The 27015-nt window shown below is 42.9% G+C and overlaps 2 protein-coding genes across 31 annotated transcripts in view; one reads left to right on the top strand and one right to left on the bottom strand.

Annotated features, from left to right (window-relative positions):
* The first annotated feature begins 142 nt into the window (after nucleotides 1-142).
* IGSF10 (immunoglobulin superfamily member 10) lies at nucleotides 143-23210 on the top strand. The gene is made up of 8 exons (XM_001490376.7): nucleotides 143-527; nucleotides 916-1156; nucleotides 2677-2871; nucleotides 4302-4431; nucleotides 7205-7595; nucleotides 11703-16013; nucleotides 16507-17407; nucleotides 21123-23210. Exons 3-8 carry the CDS (start codon nucleotides 2678-2680, stop codon nucleotides 23029-23031), a joined length of 7836 nt encoding a protein of 2611 aa, XP_001490426.3. The 5' UTR covers nucleotides 143-527; nucleotides 916-1156; nucleotide 2677; the 3' UTR covers nucleotides 23032-23210.
* MED12L (mediator complex subunit 12L) overlaps nucleotides 23075-27015 on the bottom strand; it is a 315678-nt gene continuing 311737 nt past the window's right edge. For 24 of the 30 annotated variants that reach the window (XM_070238316.1, XM_023621110.2, XM_070238322.1 and 21 more), the window contains one exon: nucleotides 23075-26922. In XM_070238316.1, the coding sequence (XP_070094417.1) occupies nucleotides 26870-26922 (53 nt within the window). In that variant the 3' untranslated portion in view covers nucleotides 23075-26869. The remainder of the gene's footprint in view (nucleotides 26923-27015) is intronic. The other 6 variants (XR_011427091.1, XR_002800849.2, XR_011427094.1 and 3 more) reach the window with 1 other exon arrangement.

Here is a 27015-nt window from a genome sequence, read left to right as displayed (position 1 = left end):
CCGTGGGGGTGGAGAAGAGAGAGGCAAACACAACCTAGAGAGAAATGATAGTATGAACTCCAGCGCTCTGATCATCCCTTTCACCAGAGAGGTTTCGCCAATCGAGCCGAACAGAAACTTCAAGCCGCAGGTATCACAGGTTATCATTGCTAACGCTCAGCCAGCAAACAGAACTTCGGGGGGCCACAGAAGCGGGACAGCCCGTGGGATTACAGCAAACCCTGAAACCACCTGTCCACAGGTGGCGGAGGGCGACGCGGGCATGATCGTGCGGCCGCTGGCCCGGCCCTGGACGCGAGCCCGGGACGCGGCAGAGAGGAGGCAGCACGCGGACGGCGAGCAGGCGTCCCAGGCGCTCGCCCCCGGAGGTAAAGAGGCGCCGGGCGGCGGTTCACTGTCGGGTGCCGGAGCCTCAGGCGGAGTTCCCAGTCACAGAAGGCAACGTCGCCCCGCCTCCCCCTTCTGCTCTGCGTGTCCCCGCGACTCGGGACACCGCCGGCGGGAGCCCACGGGTCACCTGGGCAGAGGTGAGCGGCCCCGCCAATCCCTCCGTGGGAGGGGGCGGGATGGGACGCTGCCGGCCAGGGGCTTGGTGAGAATGCGGGAGCCCAGCTGGGCGAGTGGGGTGCAGGGGCGATTCCAGCAGATGGAGGAAGTCCCTTCTTCAGTGATGAGCCCAGCAGAGGACACTGAGCAAAGACTGGTCGGGAGGTGGAGACCCTTATTGTGGGCACCTAAGACAGACGTGTCCAAAAAAAGACACAGCCAGGAGAAACTCCTGGGGCCTGGGGGCAGAGCGCAGTGAGAGTAATAGTTATATTTAAATGACAACTTTAGGAGAATTAAAGCACACTGTTAAGAAGGAAAAAGGAAATTCAAAACCCTCCACTTTGCCTTTTGTTTGTGTAACAACAGCAACCATAATAAAGGAACACGGGGGATGACCGCGGGCACGGGCTGCATGGGCTGAAGTCGCGGGGGCTCCAGGTCTCTCCGGAGCGCAGCTCTGGGCTGCGAGCCAGACCGGCTAAGCCACTGCGCGCTGGGAGCAGGGAGCTTTCCCTCACTCGGGTTCCGATACAGCTCTCCATTTCCTGGGAAGATTTTCCGTCTCTGCCGATGTCAGAGGAGTCAGGACCCGGACAGAAGAGCTCAGGTATTGTCAATTTCTGACTATTTCATTATATACATTTTCAGGTTTAAGTCTGTGGAAATCTACTATCCACATATTCTTTTAGACTTTTGATTCTCTATTAAATGACTCATGTGGGCATACTCAGAACTTCTGTTTCTAGCCGAACAAGAGAATTACCTTCATCCTACTGTCCTGTCTTTGCTTACCTGATGATAAGAAGGTGGAGATACTGTCTCTAATCATACATTTATTTAAAATCTTTGTAACCAAATGGTTACAATGACAAAAATGTTCATATGACTAATCCTACATTAGATTTTAATTTGGGCTAAATTCTAACAATAATTCCATTATCTTTAATCTCTATGATGATACAAGCAATTCAGCATCTGTGTTATTTCAGCGTAGTTTATGGCTAAAGGATGGTTACTGGTAGAATCCAAAAGAAACTATTCAATTCCAAGGAGCGTTGAGATTTATAAATTATAAAGGTCACTTTTCTTAGAAAAGCATAATAAAGATTTTACTGCAACCCTTGTGTGTTCTGAATTTCAGGAGAAAATTAGATTTGGATTCCTGGCTTGCCCCACATATGGGTAAGAGATAGCATTTTTCCAGCAAGCTGAGCGTGTTCCTTCCCTGGTCATGCTCCTTTCAGCTCCCTGGCCGACGTGGGGAGGAGAGGGGACCAAGGAAAGAGGCAGAGGGATGTTCTCAGCAGAGCAAAAGCAGGCGCACCCTGCCTGCGAGGGGTCAGCGTGGCCCCTGCAGTGAGGGTTCAAGCCGGCTCAGCCAGCAGTCACTGTTGGCTATGGTCATCGTTTGGCAGTGAAGTGTGCAATGTGTCTTTTTTGGCAAGGACTTGAGGACATGTCAGAAAGAGATTTATTCACCCTTCCAATGGATTATTACAGCTCTTAAAAATGTTTTTGAAGAAGCTTTAATAAAATGAAAGAGCAAACATTATGCATTCAATGATAAAGTATGCTACAAAATTTGGTTTGATCATATACACACACAATATCAAAAAGGCTGGAAGGCGTACAGTAAAGTGTTAGTGATTATATCTGGGTGGTGGGAATATGAGCTATTTTATTTTCTTTATTCTACTTATTTATAGTTTTGAAATTTTCTATCATGTACATGTTAGTTTTATAATCAGTTTTTTAAAAGTTAGTCTGAAAGAATTAATGTATACACCGGAAACTAAGCCTTATGTATTTCACTTGTCACAACATCTTCCCTGTGGTCTCCACTCTCTTTTTAATGAATCCCTAAGTGATAGGAATTGCTGCTTCTCATTAAGAAGCGAGAAGCTGGAAAGGACTTTTCACAACGGGGAACAGCCCACTTCACACAGCCCCACGTGAGGCCCACACACACTATGGCTTTGTAAAGAGTACGTTTTACCAGAAAAGTTGTGAATGAAATTGGCCACTTCGGACCTTTCCCGGGTTACCAGATTACCAGAGTTACTGTGTGTGGTCAGACTGGAACGTTACGCAAACTGTTTCTAACTCCGAGGGGGGATGTTTTTGTAGGATGAAGGTGAAAGGCAGAGCCATCACCTGCTTACTCGTCTCCTTCGCTGTGACCTGCCTGCTGGCCGCCCCGGGGAGCAGGGCCTGCCCTCGCCGCTGCGCCTGTTACGTGCCTGCAGAGGTGCATTGCACGTTTCGGTACCTGACCTCCATCCCAGACAGCATCCCGCCCAACGTGGAACGGATCAATTTAGGGTACGTGGAGGCCCTTGTCCCCTTCTCAAGGAAAGATTGATGATTTGCCCCCAAAACACTTGTGACGATTGTTTTAACAATATTTCTCTTCTGAAATGAGCACATGAGAATCTTAAGTTTGTTATGGGTGATAAGTGTTTTCCTGGTAAACTTTTACTAGGAGAAAGTTCTTCTAGAACCTGAAGTCAACCTTGGTAGTTTGAGAGGCCTGTGATTATAGAAAAGCTTTATTCTGGCTACAATTGCTGGAAAGTAATATAGCCCCTATTAAGAATTAGGGTTATGCTGTAGCAATGAGAGGTGACAGGACACACACACACACACGCACACATATATATCTTCCTATATAAAAAAGATATGTATGAAAAGTTGGCTAGATCCTTTTTTGTGGCACCTGAGCTAACATCTGTTGCCAATCTTTTTTTTTTTTTTTCATTCTTCTTCTCCCCAAAGCCCCCAAATACATAGTTGTATATTGTAGTTGTGGGTTCTTCTGGTTGTGGCATGTGGGATGCCGCCTCAGCATGGCCTGATGAGTGGTGCCATGTCCATGCCCAGGATCTGAACTGGCAAAACCCTGGGCTGCCAAAGCAGAGTGTACGAACTTAATCACTTGGCCATGGGGCCAGCCCCAGCTAGATCCTTTTATAAGGCCCTTGGATTTTTTCCATACAACCTGCCTTGTTTAAAATGCTTTTTAAAATGCATTCCTAATTAAATCTGCCAAAAGCAACTATATTTTAAAGGTTCATGACAAACTGTGTTTGCATGTGTGTAAACACAAGTGCAGTTGGACTTATCGTTTATTGGACGTTAGTGAGCACCTACTCTGTGCCAAACACAATGGATGGTACCAGGGATACCATGATGAACAAGATATATTATTCACTTCTGGAAGCTATAGTGAAAGGGAGCAGACAGATGTACAGTCAGGACAACTTAGTAAGAACCATACTGGAGCATATAAGGTGCCTTGAAAGCAATCACGAATAATAGTTAACGTTAATTGTGTGCTTACTATGGCTTCTTAACCACTACTTTATAGTGATGAATTCCACCTGGGAGAGAGGGGCCAAGTCTTCAAAGAATGGGCTGAGTCTTAATAGTGCTCACGAATCGAGAGGAGTGGAGTCAAGGGCATTGCAACCTGAAGGAAAAGAATATACAGAAAGGTTTGAAAATGAGAAGAAGCAGCACGTTCCAGGGATGAGAATCGGCGATTGTAACGGAGACTACAAGCCCGGGGTAGAGGGCAGAACTTCTGTGGCATCTGATGAATTTTAACAGCACTTCGAGCACTGGGTCCTCTCCTTAGGGCACAAATGAAAAACAGGGAGGCCCAGGGTCTTGTGTGTGTTTGTTGGTTTTCGCTTGGAGATGTGAGCTTCAGTCGACAGTTACTTACGCCTAGAATGACATTTTTATTTCAGGTACAACAGCTTGGTTAGATTGACGGAAACGGATTTTTCTGGCCTGAACAAACTGGAGTTACTCTTGCTTCACAGCAATGGCATCCACACAATCCCCGCTAAGACCTTCTCGGATTTGCAGGCCTTGCAGGTGAGACCGCCGTGGGGAGGGATGGGGTCACGAGGTGAGATCTACCACCCAAAGCGGCCCGTCTACAGAAGCCAAACATCAACACTGTAAATCTGAAGCAGACAGTGAGGGAGAATGTCAGAGAATTGTTTTCTCTTTAAATGCAACAGTAAGTGGAAATTAGAATAAGAAAATTCCAAGGCTAGTTTTCTCATACCTCAGACTAAGAGAAAAAAAAATCAATAGCCAAGGATTACTAACCCTTTAAATTTAATCCTGAAAGGCTACTCCTAGTCATGTCCTTCTGGGAATTGAATGTGGTTCCTAAAAATAATTGCTATCTTAGAAGTTTGCTTTCTATACAGCAATATACTTGTCTTAGTTTTACTTTATTTACTTATTTATGCCCTGCCTTGTTCAAAATTTTTTTTTAAATTATGGGGACTTCCAGGAACACATCCAGTATGGTAAGAATTATTACTCCAGTAAGTGAGGAAGTCAAAGGTAAGACAAATCTAGGGGCCGGAACACAGTGTACAGGGAAATGAACACATGAAATCTGCGCATCCACTGTACGCGGGCCCAGAGGCTGTCAGGAAGTGAACTCACAATTCACGATGTCTATTAATGTTTAATAAATAAAAAACAAAACAACCCTTCAGGAAAAGCACAACCACATCTGACTTTAAATCAGAAGGAAATGTCTCCCAAATCTCCTTATAAAATAAACGCAGGGGCTGGCCCCGTGGCCGAGTGGTTAAGTTCGCGCGCTCCGCTGCAGGCGGCCCAGTGTTTCGTTGGTTCGAATCCTGGGCGCGGACATGGCATTGCTCATCAGGCCACGCTGAGGCAGCATCCCACATGCCACAACTGGAAGGACCCACAACGAAGAATACACAACTATGTACCGGAGGGCTTTGGGGAGAAAAAAGGAAAAAATAAAATCTTTAAAAAAAAAAAAATAAAAAAAATAAACGCAGTATAATAAGTTGTCGGTCATATCCGTATAAAAGATGAAACGCCGGTGTGCACAGAGCCTCTGACATCACTTCAGTGCTGTGTAAAGGGAGAGAAGCCGTCTAGGTACATGATTGCTATCTGGCTTAATCGGGCTTTATGCGGAATGCACGTCCTCAGAGAATTAGATGGAATACATATCCTTCACGCAACTCTCTACACACATCTACTTTCTGGACCAGGTTTTCAATAGAGACTGAGGAACACTGAGTTTGCAATTGTTACCTCCAGGTAATACATGGGGCAAAGCTCTTCTTTGTTGCCAATTTAATTTTTCTCTGTCTATTAGGGAACTTGGCATTCCAGAAAAGCATTCCTAACAGAGATGATGGATTAGGTCCCAGTCAGGAAAATACAATGAGAAATTATTATTTTTATTAGCATTTATTTTTCTTTTCTTTTTCGGAGACAGAGTATATTCAATTAGTAACTGGGGAATACCTACATACTATTGAAATATTAAAAAATGATTTTAGGGCCAGCCCAGTGGTGTAGTGGTTAAATTTGCTGTGCCCCACTCTGGCAGCCCAGGTTTGCAGGTTCAGATCCCAGGTGTGGAACTACACCACTCATCAGCCATGCTGTGGTCGTGACTCAACATACAAAACAGAGGAAGACTGGCAACAGATGTTGACTCAGGGCTAATCTTCTTCAAGCAAGAAAAGAGGAAGATTGGCAGTGGATGTTAGCTCAGGGCCAATCTTCCTCATGGAAAAAAATTAATTTCAATTCAAGATCAATTAAAATTGTATTACTCATAAAAGCCAAAAAGTGGAAAACAGCCCAAATGTCCAACTGATAAGTGAATAAACAAAATATGTTACATGTGTACAATGAGATAGTATTTGGCAATAAAAAGGAATGAAGGACTGATACATGCTACAACAGGGATGGGTCTTGAAAATATTAGGCTAATTGAAAAAAGCTAGACACAAAAGGCCACATATTGTATAATTCTATTTGTTGTAAATGTCAAGAATAAGAAAATCCATAGAAACAAAGTAAATTAGTGATTTTCTAAGGCTAGAAGGAGGGGAAAAATGACTGCTAATGGGTATCAGTTTTTATTTTGGGATGATGAAAATTTTCTAAAATTAGATAATAGAGATGTTTGCACAACTCTTTGAATCTACTAAAAGCCCCTGCAGTGTATAATGTAATAAGGTGAATCTTATGGCATGTGAATTATATCTCAATAAGCCATTATAAATGTGAAAAATAAAATCAGTATATTTCTTATGAAAAATTCAGGTTCAAGAAATCTTAAATTTACTTAAAATATCAAAATGTTTTTTAAAAATCTTATTACGGAAATTTTCAACCATATTCAAAAGTAGAACAATATAATCAGCCCCAATGTAGCATAACCCAGCTTCAATAGTTATCCACACATGACAGATCTTGTTCCATCTGTCCCTCCACTCATTACTTTTCCACTTTATTACATTATTTTGATACAAATCTAAGCTATCGTAATGTCTCATCCATAAGTGCTTCAATACATATCTCAAAGTTAAGGACTCTCTTTAAAAAATAACCACAATATCGTTATTATATCTTAAAAATTTTAGCAGTGATTCCTTAATATCAAATGTTCATGAGTGTTCTAATTTCCCTGATATTCTCATGTTTAATTTGCAACGAATCTGTTTGAGTTAGGATCCAAACAAGGTACACACATTGCCTTCGATTAATCTCCACATATGTTTTATTATTGATACGCTTTCCCTTTTATGATAATTCCTTTGACAAAAAAATGTGCTCTTTTGATTCTTAGGTCTTAAAAATGAGCTATAACAAAGTGCGCAAGCTGCAGAAGGATACTTTTTATGGCCTCAGGAGCTTGACACGGTTGCATATGGACCACAACAACATTGAGTTTATAAACCCAGAGGTTTTTTACGGACTCACCTCTCTCCGACTGGTGCACTTGGAAGGAAATCAGCTCACCAAGCTCCATCCAGATACATTTGTCTCCTTGCGCTACCTCCGGATATTTAAAACCTCTTTCATTAAGTACCTATACTTGTCTGATAACTTTCTCAGCTCCCTCCCTCAAGAGATGGTCTCCTATATGCCTGAGCTGGAAAGCCTTTATCTTCACGGAAACCCCTGGACCTGCGACTGTCATTTAAAATGGTTGCCTGACTGGATACGGGAGAAGCCAGGTATCTAGACTGTTTATTTCTTTGTCCTAATTAAACGGAGGAAAGCTGCCTCGAGGTATTTTTTCAGTAAGTGGGGAGGCCAAGCTAATTTAGCCAGAAAGGAGATGAAGTCTAAAGGACAACTGAGGGGTAATGAATTCTCTTAATTTGTCAGTGAATTCATCGTTCATTGTTTCAGGTCAACCATCCAATCATCACTCTGGGCTTTTGGCAAAATTGGGAAATAAATGTTTACCTTTATGTTACTCTTCCCTACTTATCATGAACCATAAAAACCCTTCCCCCTCTTCTCTTCCTTTCAGTCACCCAGTCAATACCTAGTTTTTGGAGCTCTATTCAAGGCCCTGTGCTCAGTGATGGAAATACCAAGAGCTCTGTCTCTGCTCCTCCCCCGCTTCTGGTGGTTACAGAGGAGCAAGCAGAGTGGGACATGTGCTTTGATGGGGAAGTAGAATTTGCCACGAAGAGGGCAAGATCCATTCAGTTAATGAGAAGTTACATTATTTTCATTGCTACCCAGGTCACACAGCTCGAAAGCAGAGAAGCAGAAAAGCAAAAGTCCAGACCTTTTATTACCACTTCTGGTTTGCTGCACTTCCGTTCTTGAAAGGATAACATTTTATTACATTTCTTAGTATTAGCTGTCTGTTGCCTTTCCAATCTCTAGTTTATCTATCCTAGTCCCAGAATGTGCCTAGGACATAGTAGGTACTTAATAATTTTCGTTAAACTAAATTTTTATCAATTAATTAGCCATTTTGACAGTGAATACAAATGAGTTGACCACCCACATATGGTTTTAACATGTCCCAAAATTGTGTGTGTATATAAAAGAATTAGCCAAACCTATTAGGCCTAACATCTTTCCATCATGTCCAAATAATCAAGTGTTCTCCTTTGACTGAGGTGCCTTAATGATAATCCTATGAGACTCATGAATCAGTCACATCAACTTCTGCTTTGAATTTTTCTTTCTTTATTTATTTTTGGTGAGGAAGATTGGCCCTGAGCTAACAGCTATGCCAATCTTCCTCCGTTTTGTATATGGGATGCCAGCACAGCATGGCTTGACAAGCAGTGTGTCGGTCTGTGCTCAGGATTCAAACTCGTGAACCCCGGGTTGCTGAAGTGGAGCATGTGAACCCAACAAATACACCACCGGGCCAGCCCTGCTTTGAAATTTTTTCATCTATTCCAAGAGTTCTGACAGTTTCTCATGCCTCTAGTTGCCTCACGTGGCCTGTGACAGGCAGTCCTTTTGTACCTACCTCAGTACTCAAATGTAACACAGCGTCAGCCATTTGGGGTATCTTCCATTCTTAGGTTCCACAAAGCTCTTGCTGTTGCTTTTCTATGAAACATGGATTTGTTGCCCTTTCTCCGGCAAACATTTGATTCACAAATATTAAGTTTAACAACTTGTTTTAATGCCAAAGCATAGTATCATCTTCATAAAAATATTTTAAATGACAGACTTAATATATCTAGGACCAACATGCATGAACTCAGTTGAAGAGAAAACAATATAAATAGCTGGGACAGTATGTGTGTGTGTGTAGGCAGTGGTAGCTATACCAAGAATGCCAGCTGGTCAGCTGCCACTGAAAACACCTTCAATTGTAAGACACATCGCAACTTATAAGTTAAAATGTGGAGGAAATATGGTCTTAGGCTTAGGCCTTCCTCCCTCCAGTCTTTCCTGAGCATCCACTGGCCAGGGCTGGGGACACATAGATGAACAAGTACAGAGCTTATAGTCTTGTCGGAAGACAGGCAACTGGATAAGTCGTTCTAATAGTGGGTGATGAGGGGTACAATAGGAGAAGTGGAAGGTTCTAGGAGAACATAAAGCAGGGAGCCCACCCAGGAGCGGGGCTCTTCCAGCTGGTCCCAAAGGATGTAAGTGGTTAGGCAGTGATGGAAGAGGGCGTCTCAGACAGCAAGTGTATGAGAAGCAGAAGGAACAGCCTATCAGAGCCTGACAGGGCATGGCAGGGCTGAGGAATGGAAAGCGTTTCTGTGGGAGTGGAACCTAGTGTGACGGAGGGAATGGAAGTGACATGATCAGATTTGCATCTGAGGTCAAATACCCAGTGTATGGGGCCTGCTAACTCTGGTCCATGTGATAGCAATGAGAAGCATACCCAGAGGTGAGCATAATTCTGTGAAAGTCTGCCATGCTCTCTGCTATAGCAAGGTCTGAGCCCAGGGCACTGATAGTCGGTAAAGAGTCACGTCCGGTTGGTAAGTGGGGTTAAGAAGAGCCTCTTATGAGTGTGCAGAGGTTTTCCGGCTTGCCAGCTGCCCCCTCTGCATAGGGTTAGACTTTAAAATTTGCTGAAGAAGCCTGGGTAGCCAGACAGCTGTGGCATTACCTGGCACACTGACGTACACACTGAAAGGCTTGGAGTCCTCGGTCAGAGGGAATTTCTCAAGCCTTTGACAGGAATTGTGCACACGTGGGAAGGTGATATGAGCCTGTCCAGCCAGTCTGGCAAATGAGGTCTAAGAAGTACACTGCTTCTTTTAAATGCTGTGCCCGATGCATGACGTGGGAGCTGCCTCATGGAACAGCACAGAAGTTCCTGGCTGCATTTTGTGTAAGATAAAACTCTATACCTCTTACCAAGCATTTCAGTGACCTGCCTTTTTGAATAGGCTCGCCAGAGCGGTATTTCTAAATGACCTGGTCTGTGATATCTGAAGACCTGAAAGAGGAGGCATCTATGATCTGGAAAGGCTTAGGCTGGTCCTAGTGCTATAAGACTTGCAGCCTTCAGATTTCTCCAGAATGCCAGACCTTTAACGGGCTGCCCCATTGCCCAGGCACAGGTTCTCCCTCCCCATTAAACCTGGTCCCCCTCCAGCACGTCTACCTCAACCACTCCAGTTACCAAAGTCCCACACCTGTGTCTTCCTGCCCTCTTCCTCTCGATCATCCTCCATGTTCGACCAAATCCCCGCCTTTTACTGATGGGCTCTACCTGCTTCATCATCTCCTGCATTCATCTGTTCCTCTCCATTCCTACTGTGACTAAGCTAGACTGGCCAATATTCCTTGTAATTCAGTCATTGTTCTTTTGGATAATGGAAAGAAACTTAGATTTTTAATGACATCCAAGGACTTACAAGTGATAATTTATCAAACAGGTTGTCTTTTAAAGGACAGTGAAGTTCTGTGACTCTTAAAACATTAAAATGATGGGGCTGGCATTGTGGTATAGTGGTTACGTTCACTCACGCTGCTTCGGCAGCCTGGGGTTCGCAGGTTTGGATCCCAAGTGTGGACATATGCACCACTCATCAAGCCATGCTGTGGCAGCATCCCACATACAAAAAATAGAGGCGGGGGCCAGCCCAGTGGCACAGCAGTTAAGTTCGTACATTCCGCTTTGGTGGCCTGGGGTTTGCCAGTTCAGATCCCAGGTGGAGACATGGCGCCACTTGTTAAGCCATGCTGTGGTAGGTGTCCCACATATAAAGTAGAGAAAGATGGGCATGGATGTTAGCTCAGGGCCAGTCTTCCTCAGCAAAAAGATAGGGATTGGCGGCAGATGTTAGCTCAGGACTAATCTTCCTCAACAACAACAACAACAAAAAAGAGGGAGATTGGCAAAGATGTCAGCTCTGTAACAGTCTTCCTCAAGCAAAAAGAGGAAGATTGGAAACAGATGGTAGCTCAGGGCCAGTCTTCCTCATCAAAAACAAACAAACAAAACATTAAAATGAAGAGATAGAATTAAACTGTTAATAAAAAGTGAGAAACATAAGCATATCATTTGTTTCCCTAGATGAGGAAACATTCATTCAACTAATATTTACTGAGTACCAAATATGTATCAGGCACTTTCTAAGCATCTAAAATACAGCAGTGAACAAGACAGACAAAACCTTTGTGGCTATCGATATAATATCATGGCAGGGTCTATAGACAATATCTTTTTTAGGAATCAACCCAGAGACAAAAAAAAGTAGGAAACTTTCCACTAGACACTAAAATTTCCAATTATTATTCAAATTCTAGCAAAAGCTCTTTCTTCAAAATGTACAAATGTTAATTCATAAAGAGGCTACAACCGGCAATAATCCAGTTGTCATTTTTCCTAGATATAATAAAATGCAAAAAGGACAGAAGTCCCTCCAGTCCTCAGCAGTGTCCACTTTGCATGAACCCCAGGACCTCTCAAGGCAAGCCCTTGGCTGTGGCTGCAGCTGCAGCTTTCCTGTGCACCAAGCCAACCATTGACCCATCCCTGAAACTGAAGAGCCTGGCTATTCTGGAAGACAGCGGTTCTGTGTCCATCTCTCCCCAAGATTTCATGGCACCTTTCGGCTCCCTCACTTTGAATATGACAGACCAATCTGGAAATGAAGCTAACATGGTCTGCAGCATCCAAAAGCCCTCAAGGACATCATCCATTGCATTCACTGAGGAAAATGACTACATCACGCTAAATACATCATTTTCAACATTTCTGGTATGTAACATTGATTACAGTCACATTCAGCCAGTGTGGCAAGTTCTGGCTTTGTACAGTGACTCTCCCCTGATACTAGAAAGGAGCCACTGTCCCAGTGAAACACCACAACTCTGCTACAAATATAAACAGGTGGCTCCTAAGCCTGAAGACATCTTCACCAGCATAGAGGCTGATCTCAGAGCAGATCCCCCTTGGTTAATGCAAGACCAAATTTTCTTGCAGCTAAACAGAAGCGCCACCACACTCAGTACATTGCAGATCCAGTACTCCAGTGATGCTCAAGTCACTTTACCCAGGGCAGAGATGAGGCCAGTGACATACAGATGGACCATGATTTCCAGGGATAACAATACTCAGCTGGAACGCACTGTTTTGGTTGGTGGGACTGTTAACCTAGACTGCCCAGGCCAAGGAGACCCCACCCCACATCTGGAGTGGCTTCTAGCTGATGGGAGTAAAGTGAGGGCCCCTTATGTTAGTGAAGATGGACGAATCCTAATAGACAAAAGTGGAAAACTGGAACTCCAGATGGCTGATAGTTTTGACTCAGGCATATACCACTGCATAAGCACCAACTACGATGACGCGGATATTCTCACCTACCGGGTTACCGTGGTAGAGTCCCACGTAGAAGCCCAACACGAGAATGGGGCTCATCATACCGTTTTCAGTGGTGAAACGCTTGACCTTCCATGCCATTCTACTGGCATCCCAGATGCCTCTGTTAGCTGGGTTCTTCCAGGAAACACTGTTCTCTATCAGTCCTCAAAAGACAAGCAAATTCTTAACAACGGCACACTAAGAGTATTACAGGTCACCCAAAAAGACCAGGGTTATTATCGCTGTGTAGCAGCCAACCCATCAGGGGTTGATTTTTTGATTAACCGAGTTTCAGTCAAAACAAAAGGGCAAAGGCCAGTGGAGCACAATGTAGAGACAGATGGATCTGGACTCGACGAGCCCAATCCAATTGCTCATCTTAAGGACTCGCCAGGTGCGCAGCTCCCTACATCTGTTCCAATGGGAGCTGAGGCTGGAAAACAAGTCTGGAGCACAAGTAAGAAGCACAACTATCGGGAGTTAACACACCGGCGGCGTGGAGATTCAACAAATGGACGTTTTAGGGAGCATAGGAGGCAGTTCCCTCCCTCTGCTCGGAGAATTGACCCACAACACTGGGCAGCACTTTTGGAGAAAGCCAAAAAGAATACTATGCCAGAGAAGCGAGAAAATACCACAGCAAGACCACCTCCACTGGTCACTCAGCTCCTGAAAATACCTGCTGAGGAAGGTGACTCTTCAGGCATGCTCCCTCCAGATGAGGAATTGGTGGTCCTGGCAACTAAGGCTCCCAGTGTTCTAGTAAGGACAGTGACTGCTAATTCCAGAAAAACATCTGCTAGCCCTGTGACAAATATAGCTGCTGGCACTGAAGTCTCCCCAATTGTGAGTCCACAAATACTACCACCTGAAAAACCAATAGGTTTCAAACTATCTACTACTGTTAAAACCATACCCATGTCAAACAATATAAACCCAACCACACTGAGCAAAATGCAAAATGCAACCAGCCAAAATTTACCTACCATCTTTCCTCTACTACCGGAAGCAACTCAATTTCAGGATGCTGACAACATGGGGAGAAGAGAGCATTTGCAAAGTGCTCCCCCAATAACAGTGGGGACTGTGATCAAAGATGTCCATATCAAAATGCTCAGTAGTGCTCACGGCAAACCTGATATATTCTTAGGGTCAGTAAACGCCACCAAAAGTCATCAGACATCTGTAACAGGAGGCAGTGAACCCAGGAGCAATCACTTCTACTCCCACGTTGCTCTTAGCACCTCCAAGCTCCCTTCAGGCCCACACATTGCTGCTCATTCTCAGTTACAGATTCCTAGAAATAGCACAACTAACATCCCACTGCCCAGACGCTTTGGAAGACGGAGGAAAATTTGGGGCAGGGGGCGAATTATCAGCCCATATAGAGCTCCAGTTCTCCGACAGCATAGATACGGCTTGGGGAGGCCCACATTCCGAGGTTCTCCCGAAGAAAGTACCACTGCCTTTCCAGCCCCAGAGCTCAATGTGCTGTGCCCATCCTGTTCTCCCGGAGGAAGGCGTACCACTGCTGCTACAACAGCATTGTCTTCTCCAAGTTCTGCCCCCATCACCCTCCCCAAAGCTGAAATTGCCAGAGTTGCAGCAGAAGAGTCTACAACTCTAGTTTACAATCCGTCGTTACTATCTGAGAACAAACCACATGTAGATATTGAGAAAACAACACCCACAATGAAATACTTCAGTGCTGGAAGTACCCAAGTGGCTCCAACTGGTGCAGTCATGACTCATGCCCCTGTGTCCACATCTATGGAAAGAACTCACATAATAAATATTGGTTCCCCAAGCGTGCCTAACATCAGTGAAGCTAAAAGAGATTCAGTGATTGTATCTCCACTTCCAGGCCCCACCACCAAGCCATCTATGCCTCCTACTATAGCCATTACAAGATTTTCAAGAAGGAAAATTCCCTGGCATCAGATCTTTGCAAATAACCACATCCAAAAAGAGAGGTTCAAGAATCAGCATAAATTTGGTTCACAAAAAAGCACGGCCATGGTGCTTCCTAAAAAATCTCCTGCTCTACTCACAGATAAAGTTTCCCCCTTCCATTTCACAACACTCTCAGCAAATGTGATGCAAATTCCATCTGTAGCATCAGCTACAACTCACCACAATACCACCGAGACACACCATCTTGTAAGGCCCCCAACACCAAAGGAGCCACCCTTCCCACCCCTTTACCCTACGCTTCCCAGAATCTCAAGCAAGGAGCCAAGTACAGATTTCATATCAATGCAAACAGCCATGCTGACAACTCCTACTGCTCCTGTGTCTATCATTGTCAGTAAAACCCAAATAGCCAGACTTAGGACACAGAAAGTACAAAGTGAAAAGGAGCCTGAGCAGAACGGGGATGACCCAAAGCCCTCTCCCGGCCAGAGTACTGGCTTTACCACATCTGCTGCCGTGACGCCTCCTGTTCTAACCGCAGCTGAAACTTCAACCGAGCCTGATGCCTCTGCTTTCACTCACCCCCCACTGGAAAACACAAAAGGAACTTTAAGAACAACTGGTCTTCATCCAAGAACACTTAATCTGACTTTGAAGAGCACAGGTGCTTCTGAAACCACTGTGTCCAGCAAACTGCACCAGTGGACCAAGACCAGGAGCACAATCAGTGGGCTCTCCACCACGTCCCTGCTCCTGAGCAGCAGTGCCAGTCCCCTGCCAATTCCCACCTCCCCCGCCTTGAGTAATCAAAACGCAGTGACTGACAACACGGCAACTCCGGTTTCCAGGATGATGACAAATAAAATAGCCCAGCCAAATGGCTCCTCAAGGCACAATGCTGATCCACAGCAAATAGCAGCAGAGGTTGCAACATCACCCGAAGTTCACCCAAATGCCAGGTTCACAACTGGAACCACCCACGTTGTCTACTCTGATCTGTTACATTCTACTCCTGTGCCCGCACCAGTAACAGTTAAATCACAGAATTCTAAATTGACGCCCTCTCCCTGGTCAGAAAACCATGTTTGGCACAAGTCACACCCAGAAATTCCTGAAAAGGGCAAACAGCCAGCAGTGAGCATGTTCCCCGCTCCAGGCTTCCCAGCGGCCACCACGCATGCTTCCAATTGGGACATACAGAAGACTGCAGAGGAAAGAGACTTTGATAAGACCCCAGTTCAAAAAATAACAACTTCTGAACGTCGTCCCTTCGATTCTTTATCTAGGAATATGTTTGAAAGGCCCAGAATAGTTGGTGGAAAAGCAGCAAGTTTTACTGTTCCGGCTAACTCCGATGCCTTTCTTCCTTGTGAGGCTGTTGGAAATCCCCCGCCCACGATCCGCTGGACCAGAGCCTCACCAGGTATTTCGAGCTGTTTCTTTACACTTGGTCTTCCTTAGTTATCAAACAGGAACAAGATTCTGTTATGTCGCAGGGTTCCACATCCAAAGAATCAACACCAGTTTCAGATTTCTCCAGGATACAGAAACTATTAATGTTCTCATTTGACATTTGCTGCATGTTGTTTTTGCTCATTAGGTTTTAAGACATGTTAATTAAGCTCATTTTTTGAAATGCTTTGAAAACAGACCCAAAGAAAAATGATTTGAAAAAGAGAGAATAGTGATTCATTGTGTTGAACCATCTGGCTTTTAGATTAAAATTATGGGAATAAAAAAATTCCAGAAATAATTTTAGCAATCTGAAGACTGGGTGTCTAATTTTAATTTTAAATAATTTTGCTCTCAGTAGCCTAACACAAAGACAGCTTTCCTCGAGACTTCCACTTGAACCATTTATATTTCCTGTTTAAACTTTGATGACCTATGGCTATAAATTTCTTTCTTCTTATCAGGACTTGATTTGTCTGCAAGGAAACAGAGCAGCAAGTTCCAGGTGCTCCCCAATGGCACCCTGTCTATACAGAGAGTGGAGATTCAGGACCGTGGACAGTACCTGTGCTCGGCATCCAATCCGTTTGGCACAGACCGCCTTCATGTCACCTTGTCCGTGGTTTCCTATCCCCCCAGGATCCTGGAGAGACGTACCAAAGAGATCACAGTCCATTCCGGGAGCACTGTGGAACTGACGTGCAGAGCTGAAGGTAGACCAAGCCCCACGGTTTCCTGGGTTCTCGCAAACCAAACAGTGGTCTCAGAATCATCTGAGGGGAATGGGCAGGCCCTGGTGACATCTGATGGAACGTTGGTCATCCACAATCTCAGCATTTATGACCGGGGCTTTTACAAATGCCTGGCCAGCAACTCAGCTGGCCAGGACTCACTGCTGGTTAAAATACAAGTCATTGCAGCCCCACCTGTTATTCTGGAGCAGAAGAGGCAAGTCATTGCAGGGATGTGGGGTGAAAGTTTGAAGCTGCCTTGTACTGCCAAGGGAACTCCTCAGCCCAGTGTTCACTGGGTCCTCTCTGATGGCACTGAAGTGAAACCACTACAGTTGGTCAATTCCAGGTTGTTCTTATTTTCAAATGGGACTCTGTATATAAGAAACATAGCCTCTTCTGACAGAGGCACTTATGAATGCATTGCTACCAGCTCCACTGGTTCAGAGAGAAGGGTGGTAATTCTTACAGTGGAAGAGCAAGAGACCATCCCCAGAATAGAATTTGCATCCCAGAAATGGACTGAGGTGAATTTTGGAGACAAATTACTCCTGAACTGCTCAGCCATTGGGAAACCCAAACCCAAAATAATCTGGAGGCTACCATCCAAGGCCATCGTTGACCAATGGCACAGGTAAGCCACACCTCTGTGTTGAGATGACCTTCTTTATCTGTTTAGCTGTACAACTTCTGAAATGAAAAGTGATACGGTGAGGCTACAGCAGTTTGCACACAAAACCAACTCCCTCCAGAGACCTAATCCTTTTGAGATTAACGTAAAATAATAAATTATATAAAAACCAAGCTTCTTACATGCCTAACTCTAAGGGCCAACTTATTGAGTTTACATCTAAAAGCAGAATAAAAATCTCATTTGCTTCCATACTCGTGACAGTTTTCAAAGAGTAGCTGTGTAAATGTATTCATAATCTCTCTATCCAAAGAAGGAGGGAATTTTGTAATGCGATCAAGGTCCTGGAGAGACACACTCCATTATTTCACTCTTCAGCATCTCCTATGAAACATTTAAATTCTAGTATATTTGTACTTAATTTTTTCTATTCTAAAACTGCAAAGCACTTTATGAAAGTCACAACATTAAGACCTTAAAGTGACATGTATTCAGGACCTCCTGAATACTCATATTCATTGACATACTGTCACATATTGTCAGACACATATATACACATACATATTTTCCCTAATATGCTGTTTCAGGAATACTAGTATTCATTTTTGTCTGGTTTTCTGTATAGATTAAATCTTATCTTTGAAAAGCAATAATTATAGCTTGTAAGAGCTACATTTACATGACTTTATGCCATGATTTTCCATAATACGACAGAAAAAGATGGGAATGAGCATTTCCATCTTATATGTTTATTTATTAATAGAAAATATCCATGCGGGAAAAATTATACAGAATAGATTTGAATTTATTCTCATGCTTAGAAGTTGAAGAACAGACTTTTTTCTAGTGTCACACTAGAAGTTGGTATTGAATGTAGCTAATGAATTTAACTTGTGATCTTTAATTCAAAAGTAAATGTTAATTTTCAAGTTTTTCAATTAACAAGTCATCAAAATGCCCTGACCAAATGTTGAATTGAAATTAGTTTAGACTTAAAATGAAAAAATGCTGAGTTATGAAATGTAAACTTTATACACCCCATGTTGATGTTTGTTATCTACTATATGATGCTTTATGGCATCAAATATTTTCAATGCTTTATCAGTTTTTGCATTTAATATTATAATATCAGCATGTCTCATTTTTCTTTGCCTTCAAGTAATCAGAAGCATTTCATTAATGTTGAATGCCAGTTCTCTTTTCTGAAATTAATGCATTTAAAATAAATTCCACAGCACATGGGAATGATCCTCACTCACCCAGAGACTGCTCCTTATTCTGTGTCATTTTGAATACAGTTTCACTATCCCTGCAGAAACCAATGCAAGAAGTGTAGAAGGGGTTATACTTGCGAGAGGAATAGCAGATAAAGTTCAAAGTTTAGGTTGTAAAGACAAGGCCCAACCATTTACTGGGAGTTAAGTCAATTTTAGAAAATGGAGATCTTTTATCAGGAGGTATGAAGAAATGTAAGAGAAGGTTTTACAAAGTTAATCCAAAGGAAGTCTAGAGAGTGTTCTAAAACAATTAGCATCTCAGCGTGAATCTTCACCAGGTATTCCAAGAAATCCTTCAAAATTAAATAGCAAAGAAATAAATTAGGTAGGCTGTTTGTATTTTGTTTTGGGAAGGGACGTATGGAACACAGCAGACTCACAGCACTATAGTCTATCTCCGTCACTTTCAACATATGTGACCCCGTGTCAGCACAGAATTGTGCTTTGTCTCCTTTGGAACTTTGGCCATCATGACCTGGGAGCTTGTTGCAAGAGCAGAACCTCAGGCTCCACCCTTGACCAGCTGACCCAGAACCTGCACTTTAAAAGATCCTCAGAACCACAGGCACAGTAAAGCCTGAGAAGCATTTCTTTAGAAAGACTGCGGATGCCTGTCATCGTATTAATCTTTATAGAAAATCCCATTTCTTTTACTCAGGAGAAACTTCTAGTTTTAAAAGTAAATGCTCTCTCTTAAAAATATCAGTTTATAAAAAGCAGCAGCTACAATTCTGTCTCTTTCTATGTATTACAACATCCAGATGCATCAGATTTGCGGGTGGGGGAAGGCCACTCTAAATCAACGGTTTTCAAAGAGTAATCCCTCTACCAGTAGCATTAGCTTTGCCTGAGAACTTGAATTGGCATCTGTGTTCTTACAAGCCCTCCTGGTGGTTTTGGTGCACCCTGAAATTTGGGACCGGTTTTCAAACTTAATTTTTCTTAAGAGTCACCTGGGAAGTTTGTTGCAACACTGGGTTCCCAGATCCTGGCCAGATCTATTGGATCAGAAGCTCTGATGAGTGCAGCCAGGAGATATGCATCTTAAGTTAGCACCCACATAATCCGGACGCAGGTGATGAGAGTCTGCCCTGAAACCTGAGACGCAGAGCAGCAGTTCTCAGGCTTGGCTGCATGTGAGAATCATGTGAAAACTAAGAATCCTGATGCCGAGGCCACAGTTTGGGCCGATGAAGTCAGAATCCTGGAGATGGGACCCAGGCATCAGCGTTATTTTATCAAGTGACGTCAAGGTGCACTTAAGTTTGAGAATCAGTGCTTTCAGAAACTATCAGGCAAGAATGACAGCAGGTGGCAGTGAGGCAGGGCAAAGAAGGTAGGCCTTGAGAACCAGCCCTGGGACCTGAGGGCAGTTACAGTCTCTCCAAATATCTGTTTGTTTCAGCTGGATAGTGGGGGACTGCCCAAAGATTAAAAAGGAATTGCAATGTGCCTGGCAGTTCCCATCCCTTTATTAAGGGAATCCATTAGGATAATTTTACTATGGTTTACATGCCACAGAAGTTTCTTCCACACTTGGAAAAAAGGGGGAAAAAAAAAAGAGCGCCAACACCTTTTGTAGTATCATACTACAACACTCTCACTCTTCTTATGATATGTTTGCTGGAGAATAAAAAATGACTTGAGGCTGTGTGACTCAGTTAGCAGTTATGCCATGAAAGGGCGTCCATGCTTTTCTCTCCAGCTTTACCTACCTGCTTAGAAAAAAGCCATACCTATAAATTTTCACCTTTGGGTGTTCTTTGTCGCGTTTCTAGCACCAATTCCATTTCCACTGGTCTTTCCACCAGGAAAGATCTGCCATCTGGTGGTCCAATGAGGTAATGGCAGGCTATGTAGTGGCTTCAGAGAGAAGACGTGTTGCACACAGCTCAACGTAACGCAGAGACCAGAGTCGCTCTACAGCTGCCTGCAAAGGACAGACGCTACAGCAAGCCTCTAAGGAGTCTCACACTGGCATTTTCTCTCTTTATGACAAAGTAGAACTTATTTTCTAACCAAATAACTAATTGTTTTGTTACTAATATCTCTTTAAAAAGTATAATCTGGCATCTTTTCTGAGCAAGTAAATTTGTATGAAAGTTCTTTACAATATAACAAAATGATCATTCCATATGTAAAGTGGTCAAGAAAGTTACGTGTCTAGGAAACTGGTAGTTCTAGCATTCTCATCATTAAAATGTTTTTTTTTAAATGGCATGCAAAGGAGATTCATTTGAAGTTCATCTGAGAAATACTAGCTTGCACTAAATTTCATCTTTCAGCCAATAGCTTAAAAGACAATAAGCTAGTACTGATTTAAATGTCATTGCAACAGTTTTAAGAAATGTCTGATAGCTAATCCTGTGCAATTAAGACAACCCCCCACCCGCCACCCCTTGCTAAGAGCTGCACACTCAAATCAGTGTCCTCTCTCCTAGAATGGGCGGCCGAATCCACGTCTACCCAAACGGATCCCTGTTTATTGGGTCAATAACAGAAAAAGATGGCGGTGACTACTTGTGTGTGGCAAGAAACAAGATGGGGGATGACCTGATACCGATGCACGTTAGCCTGAGACTGAAACCTGCCAGAATCGACCACAAGCAACATTTCAAAAAGCACGTGTTCTATGGGAAAGATTTCCAAGTCGACTGCAAGGCTTCTGGCTCGCCACTGCCCGAGATCTCTTGGAGTTTGCCCGATGGAACGATGATAAACAGCGCGATGCAAGCTGATGACAGCGGCCACAGGGCCAGGAGGTACACCCTGTTCGACAATGGAACCTTGTACTTCAACCAAGTTGGCATAGCAGAGGAAGGGGATTATACTTGCTATGCCTGGAACACTCTCGGGAAAGATGAAATGAAGGTCCACCTGACAGTCATAACAGCTGCCCCGCGGATCAGGCGGGGTGACAAGACCAGCACGAGAATCAAGGCTGGAGACATGGCCGTCCTTGACTGTGAGGTCATTGGGGAACCCAAACCGAAAATATTTTGGTTGCTGCCTTCCAATGACATGATTTCATTCTCTAAGGATAGGTTCACATTTCATGCCAACGGGTCTTTGTCCATCAACAAGGTGAACCTGCTCGATTCTGGAGAGTATGTGTGTGTGGCCCGAAATCCCAGTGGGGATGACACCAAAATGTACAAACTGGACGTTGTCTCCAGACCTCCATTAATCAATGGTCTGTATATAAACAAAACTGTCATTAAAGCCACAGCCGTGAGGCATTCCAAAAAACACTTTGACTGCCGAGCCGAAGGGACGCCATCTCCTAAAATCATGTGGATCGTGCCGGACAATCTCTTCCTCACAGCCCCATACTACGGGAGTAGAATCACCGTCCACAGGAATGGAACCTTGGAAATCAGGAACGTGAGGCTTTCAGATACAGCCGATTTTATCTGTGTGGCTCGGAACGAAGGAGGAGAGAGTGTGCTGGTGGTACAGTTAGAAGTACTGGAAATGCTGAGAAGACCGATGTTCAGAAATCCATTTAATGAAAAAACAGTTGCCCAGCTCGGAAAGCCCACAGCACTGAATTGCTCTGTTGATGGAAACCCACCACCTGAAATAATTTGGATTTTACCAAATGGCACACGATTTCCCAACGGACCACAAAATTCTCAGTATCTGATAGCAAGCAACGGTTCTTTTATTATTTATAAAACAACGCGGGACGATGCAGGAAGATATCGCTGTGCGGCAAGAAATAAAGTTGGTTATATTGAGAAACTGATCATCTTAGAAATTGGCCAGAAGCCAGTTATTCTCACTTACGCACTAGGAACAGTGTACTGCATCAGTGGAGAATCGCTGTCATTGCACTGTGTGTCTGATGGAAGCCCTAAGCCCAATATCAAATGGACCGTACCAAGTGGATCTGTAATAGATAGGCCTCAAATTCATGGAAAATACCTATTGCATGAAAATGGCACCTTAGTCATCAAAGAAGCAACAGCTTATGACAGAGGGAACTATATTTGTAAGGCTCAAAATAGTGTTGGCCATGCCCTGATCACTGTTCCAGTAATGGTTGTTGCCTTCCCTCCCCGAATCACCAATCGCTTACCCAGGAGCATCCTCGCAAGGACAGGAGTGGCCGTGCGGCTCCACTGTGTTGCCCTGGGGGTCCCCAAGCCGGAAATCACATGGGAGATGCCTGACCACTCCCTGTTCTCAATGGCCAATAGAGGGAGGACACACGGAATGAGGCCTTTTCACCCACGAGGCGCCCTGGTCATTCAGAATCCTCAGCCCTCGGATTCTGGGATTTACAAATGCGCGGCCAAGAATCCACTTGGTAGTGATTACGCAACAACTTATATTCAAGTGATCTGACATGAAGTAAAATTGACTGAACAAAGTCAACATCGGGACAGAGTTTATTTTTTGGAAGAAGTTTAATCAAAGGCAGCCATAGGCATGTAAATGAATTTGAATACATTTACAGTATTAAATTTATAATGGACATGCAAAAAAAAAAAAAAAGACTTGTAAATAAATGCATTATGAACTGATACTGATTTCTTTAATGGATCTCAAAACAAACTTTTTAACTTAAGGCACTTTTATTTTGCCAACAAATAACAATGAAGGTGAAGGGAGACTGTCCACCGTAAGCTAGCAAACACCAAGGTACCCGCGCTGCCCACTAGAGCGGACCCTTCCTCCACTGCCAGGTGCCTAGTGTCCACCTACTACCAAGGTTACAAGCTTGGCGCTGAGGACAGAGACACAAAAAAAATTAAATGTGCAGTCTCAATGTAAATTTGCCATCTCGATGTATAAATATTTTGTGGTTGGTTTATAAATAATTTACTAAAACCTACAGAAAACAAGCACTGAGCTGTTTTGATTACGATTCACCATTTTGAGCACACTGACAATTTTCACTGATGGGGAATACAAAAATGTTTTAGTGACTGCATTTAAAAATCAATGCAGGCTAACTTTTTCACGTGTAAAAAGCAACTTAATCCCTGCACATCATAAAGTCTGGAAAGGGGGTTGATTACCTTTTGTCCAAATAAACCCATGGAAAAGGTTTTAAAAATACAATGAAACTTCCTTATAACTTCAAAACCTATTTCAGGCACCCCTGGGTTTAGAACTGTTTACAAGGAGAGTTTTCTGAGGAGGAACCATTGCTTTATGAGCGTTTATTTCATTGTGACAATCCTCTATGTGGCAGGAAAATGTTTGAGAAAATCTAGATCTAATACATGTAATGAAGTTTCACTGTACTTAATTTGGTCAACCCTACAGAAAATGCTTTTTGTTAATTCACTGAATTTATTTATATTACATGCTTAATTCAACCTGAATTAATCTGGGGGACATTAAGATTGATCTTTTCTAATTCTAGCAGCTGGGAAGATTTTCCAGTGTAATTTCTCCAGCATCTACTCGAATATTCACCTATTATTTAAGAATAATTATAGGAGCTTTAATAAGCAGAAAAGAAGAAGAACTTGCCAAAGGTCTTGCTCGGATAATTCAGCACACAAAACCAATGGCTAGGTCAGCCCCTCCCAGTTAACTATCTGAAACATCCTGGGAGCTCGCTGCATCATTTCCATCACACCAACTTTCAGCTGGCCCCACCTGAGGGGGGGACTTACTTCTGGGCCAAGAGGCGTGAATAAAATGACAAATGTAACCCCCGTTAGGAATGAGCCTGCAGTGCAAATAGGGTGCCTAGGGCTTCTTACATCGAGCTGCACTGACTTCAAAGCCTTATCTTTAAGGGTATCTGGGGTCTCCATTTTCTCCGATGATGACTTCCTTTCTATCTCATCGAGCAAATTACCAGGTCTGCCAAAGGATAGGGCTTTCCCTGTGATCATCTTAATATGAATTAATGCATTTGCTAAAAAAGAATCCTCTCAGGATAGAGGATTAAGTCGGAGGAAACATGATAGGACTAGATTAAAAATTCCAGTTGTTCTCTTTATAATGCACAGGGGAAAACCAGCTTTAGGTTTTTCCTCACTTTCCATAGAATCGTTAAATTATAGGGCCTTACCATGACTTTGCTTCCTCAACTAAAGGAAAAAGACAACAGAAAAAGTATACCCCACAGCTTTCATGTGCAAAATGATTAATAAATTAATTTCACTAACTTCTGCAAAATATAAAGTGCATATAAATGCTATGCAATTATAACACTCATTCTGGAAACAGTATTACTGCTGTTTGCAATATTGAGCTACAAAAATATATGGCTCAAACTGAAAAGTGGCATTTTAAATGCCAATAACTCTTGAAAAGAAAGAAAACAATCAGGAGAGAACACGACTCACTAGGCACGACATTCACATTTCGGTGGTTTTGCCAAGGCAGTCCTTATATGAATATATTACTTTGAAGAAAAATAACTTCATGAACTCTAAGTATGATTCTCAAGAGGGAAAAAAATCTGACATACAAAACCAGCTGAAATGTAAAGATTCATCTTCTGAAAGCAGATAGAATATAGTAATTTAGTGAAAAGGATGGTCTTTAATGTTTTGGCAAAGTCGTTTCCAGCCCAGAGTAAACACGAAATGAGCAGGCTGGAGGGAAAGAGTTTCACAGTGTACAAAGCGGTTCACACGGATGCTGCCACAGCAAAGTAAGCGGACGTGTATCTGAGGTCGTTTGCATGAGTCAAACTTTGCAATGAGTAACTCACCTAGGAAGATATAAATTATTTATATAATGATTTGCAAAAGAAGTGATCTACTGAAGTTGTACTAGCTACATTTAAAAAAAGGAGTTCTACATGGTTGCTCATTATAGACAAATCTATTCACAGTATGCTTGACTACATTACATGGAAAATCATATGGCAAAAGAAAATGAATTAACACAGAACATGGGAAAATATCCCCCACATATGTTTTAAAATGCCCTGCAATTCTCACATTCAAAATTTTATGCATCTAAATCTAAAAAAATATTATATGGAATACTCTTAAGTTCCACAAACTGATAATAATTTACTGTATTTTTTACTCTAATAGGAGCAAATTACCACATACTTGAACAAAGTTAAAATAGTTACTATTTCTTTATAATAAATTTGATGTATAATTTACTTTACTTGTGCTTTTTGCACCAATTTATAAATACAGTATATGCAATACACAACCAAGACTGACACCAACATTAATAATTAAGTTCAAAATAGCAAATACTTACCATACAAAATAAACAGCAAATACATCTCTTATGAAAGCCAGAGGCTTCTGGACTTGGGGGCCAGATTCTCTGGGAACCGTGTCAAGGTTGAGCGCTGTGCAATCTGAGGCCAGCTGCGAGATTTTTTTTTCTCAGTTGGCATAAGGTTCAGGAGAACCCAAACTGGACAGAGTCATTTTTGCCAAATCTGGCAATAAATAATTGGAACAGTTCCACTGTGATTCGCTCGGGCCTTTAAAATTTACTCGTTCTACCTTCACAAAGACTCTGGCCAATGACCTTGCCACGGACACCAAATTCAAGCGCGGCTACTTCTAACAGGCTTCCACACACCTTGGGGTGACTCTCATGGAAGCCCTGGTTTAAGTTCTTGGTCTAAGAAGCTTAAGGACTAAGCAACAATCTGTTTCAGCACCTTTTGACCACAACAAAAGCAAAGAAAAACCCTACATAAATAAGAACAAAGTTTATAAAGTGCTTATGAAATTACAAACATTTCAAATGAGAGCAATGCGAATCAATGTCCATTTCACCATCAAAGGTGAATGCTGAATAAATGGGTCACTTCCGGGTCAAGATCGGACATGCCTTTCAAATCAGTAGTTTGGTCCGGCACAGTTTGCAAAAATAAATCTTCATCATTAATGAATACATAAATATGTTAAATCCACCATAATTCATTCTTTCTATAACTATGAGATTGAAAAAAAAAAGCACCAATTTCAAAAGGTCTGCTACCACACTCTTCCTGGAGTAGGCCCTCATGATCCACATTGTTAAACCTACTTCAGAGTTGAATGCAACACCACCAAACCCCATCTCCTCCATTACTTTCTGTTGAAACACCTTCGTATGAAATGAAGCCTAAAACGTAGGAAAACTTCAAAGAAATAAAAAGAACCAAGGGACATTTCTAAAGACGACTAATGCATTAAACTTGATTTTCTGTTTTTCAGTGCAAACACCAAACTTCACGTCTCGTCCTCTTCTGGGGTCAGAAGTGTGAAGGGTGCCCATAGGGAGCCACTCCTTGCTGTGGCTGGTTACCTATTGAGAAAAATACATTCACATGAGACTGCAGACGCAAGTTAGGCCACAGACAGACAGACGCTACTCCTGTTGTCGCTGCTCTCAGAGCCA

This window comes from Equus caballus, chromosome 16 (genome assembly GCF_041296265.1).
Source record: "Equus caballus isolate H_3958 breed thoroughbred chromosome 16, TB-T2T, whole genome shotgun sequence".
Classification (NCBI taxonomy): Eukaryota; Metazoa; Chordata; class Mammalia; order Perissodactyla; family Equidae; genus Equus; species Equus caballus.
Note: the sequence above shows the minus strand (reverse complement) of the source record. Positions and strands in the feature narration are given on the sequence as shown.

What these genes read in the sequence shown, in the direction of transcription:
- IGSF10 (XM_001490376.7), top strand. Translation starts at nt 2,678, where the DNA reads ATGAAGGTGAAAGGCAGAGCCATCACCTGCTTACTCGTCTCCTTCGCT. An exon ending in CTGGACCAGAGCCTCACCAG is followed by an intron (nt 16,014 to 16,506) that starts GTATTTCGAGCT and finishes TCTTCTTATCAG; the next exon opens with GACTTGATTTGTCTGCAAGG. An exon ending in ATCGTTGACCAATGGCACAG is followed by an intron (nt 17,408 to 21,122) that starts GTAAGCCACACC and finishes CCTCTCTCCTAG; the next exon opens with AATGGGCGGCCGAATCCACG.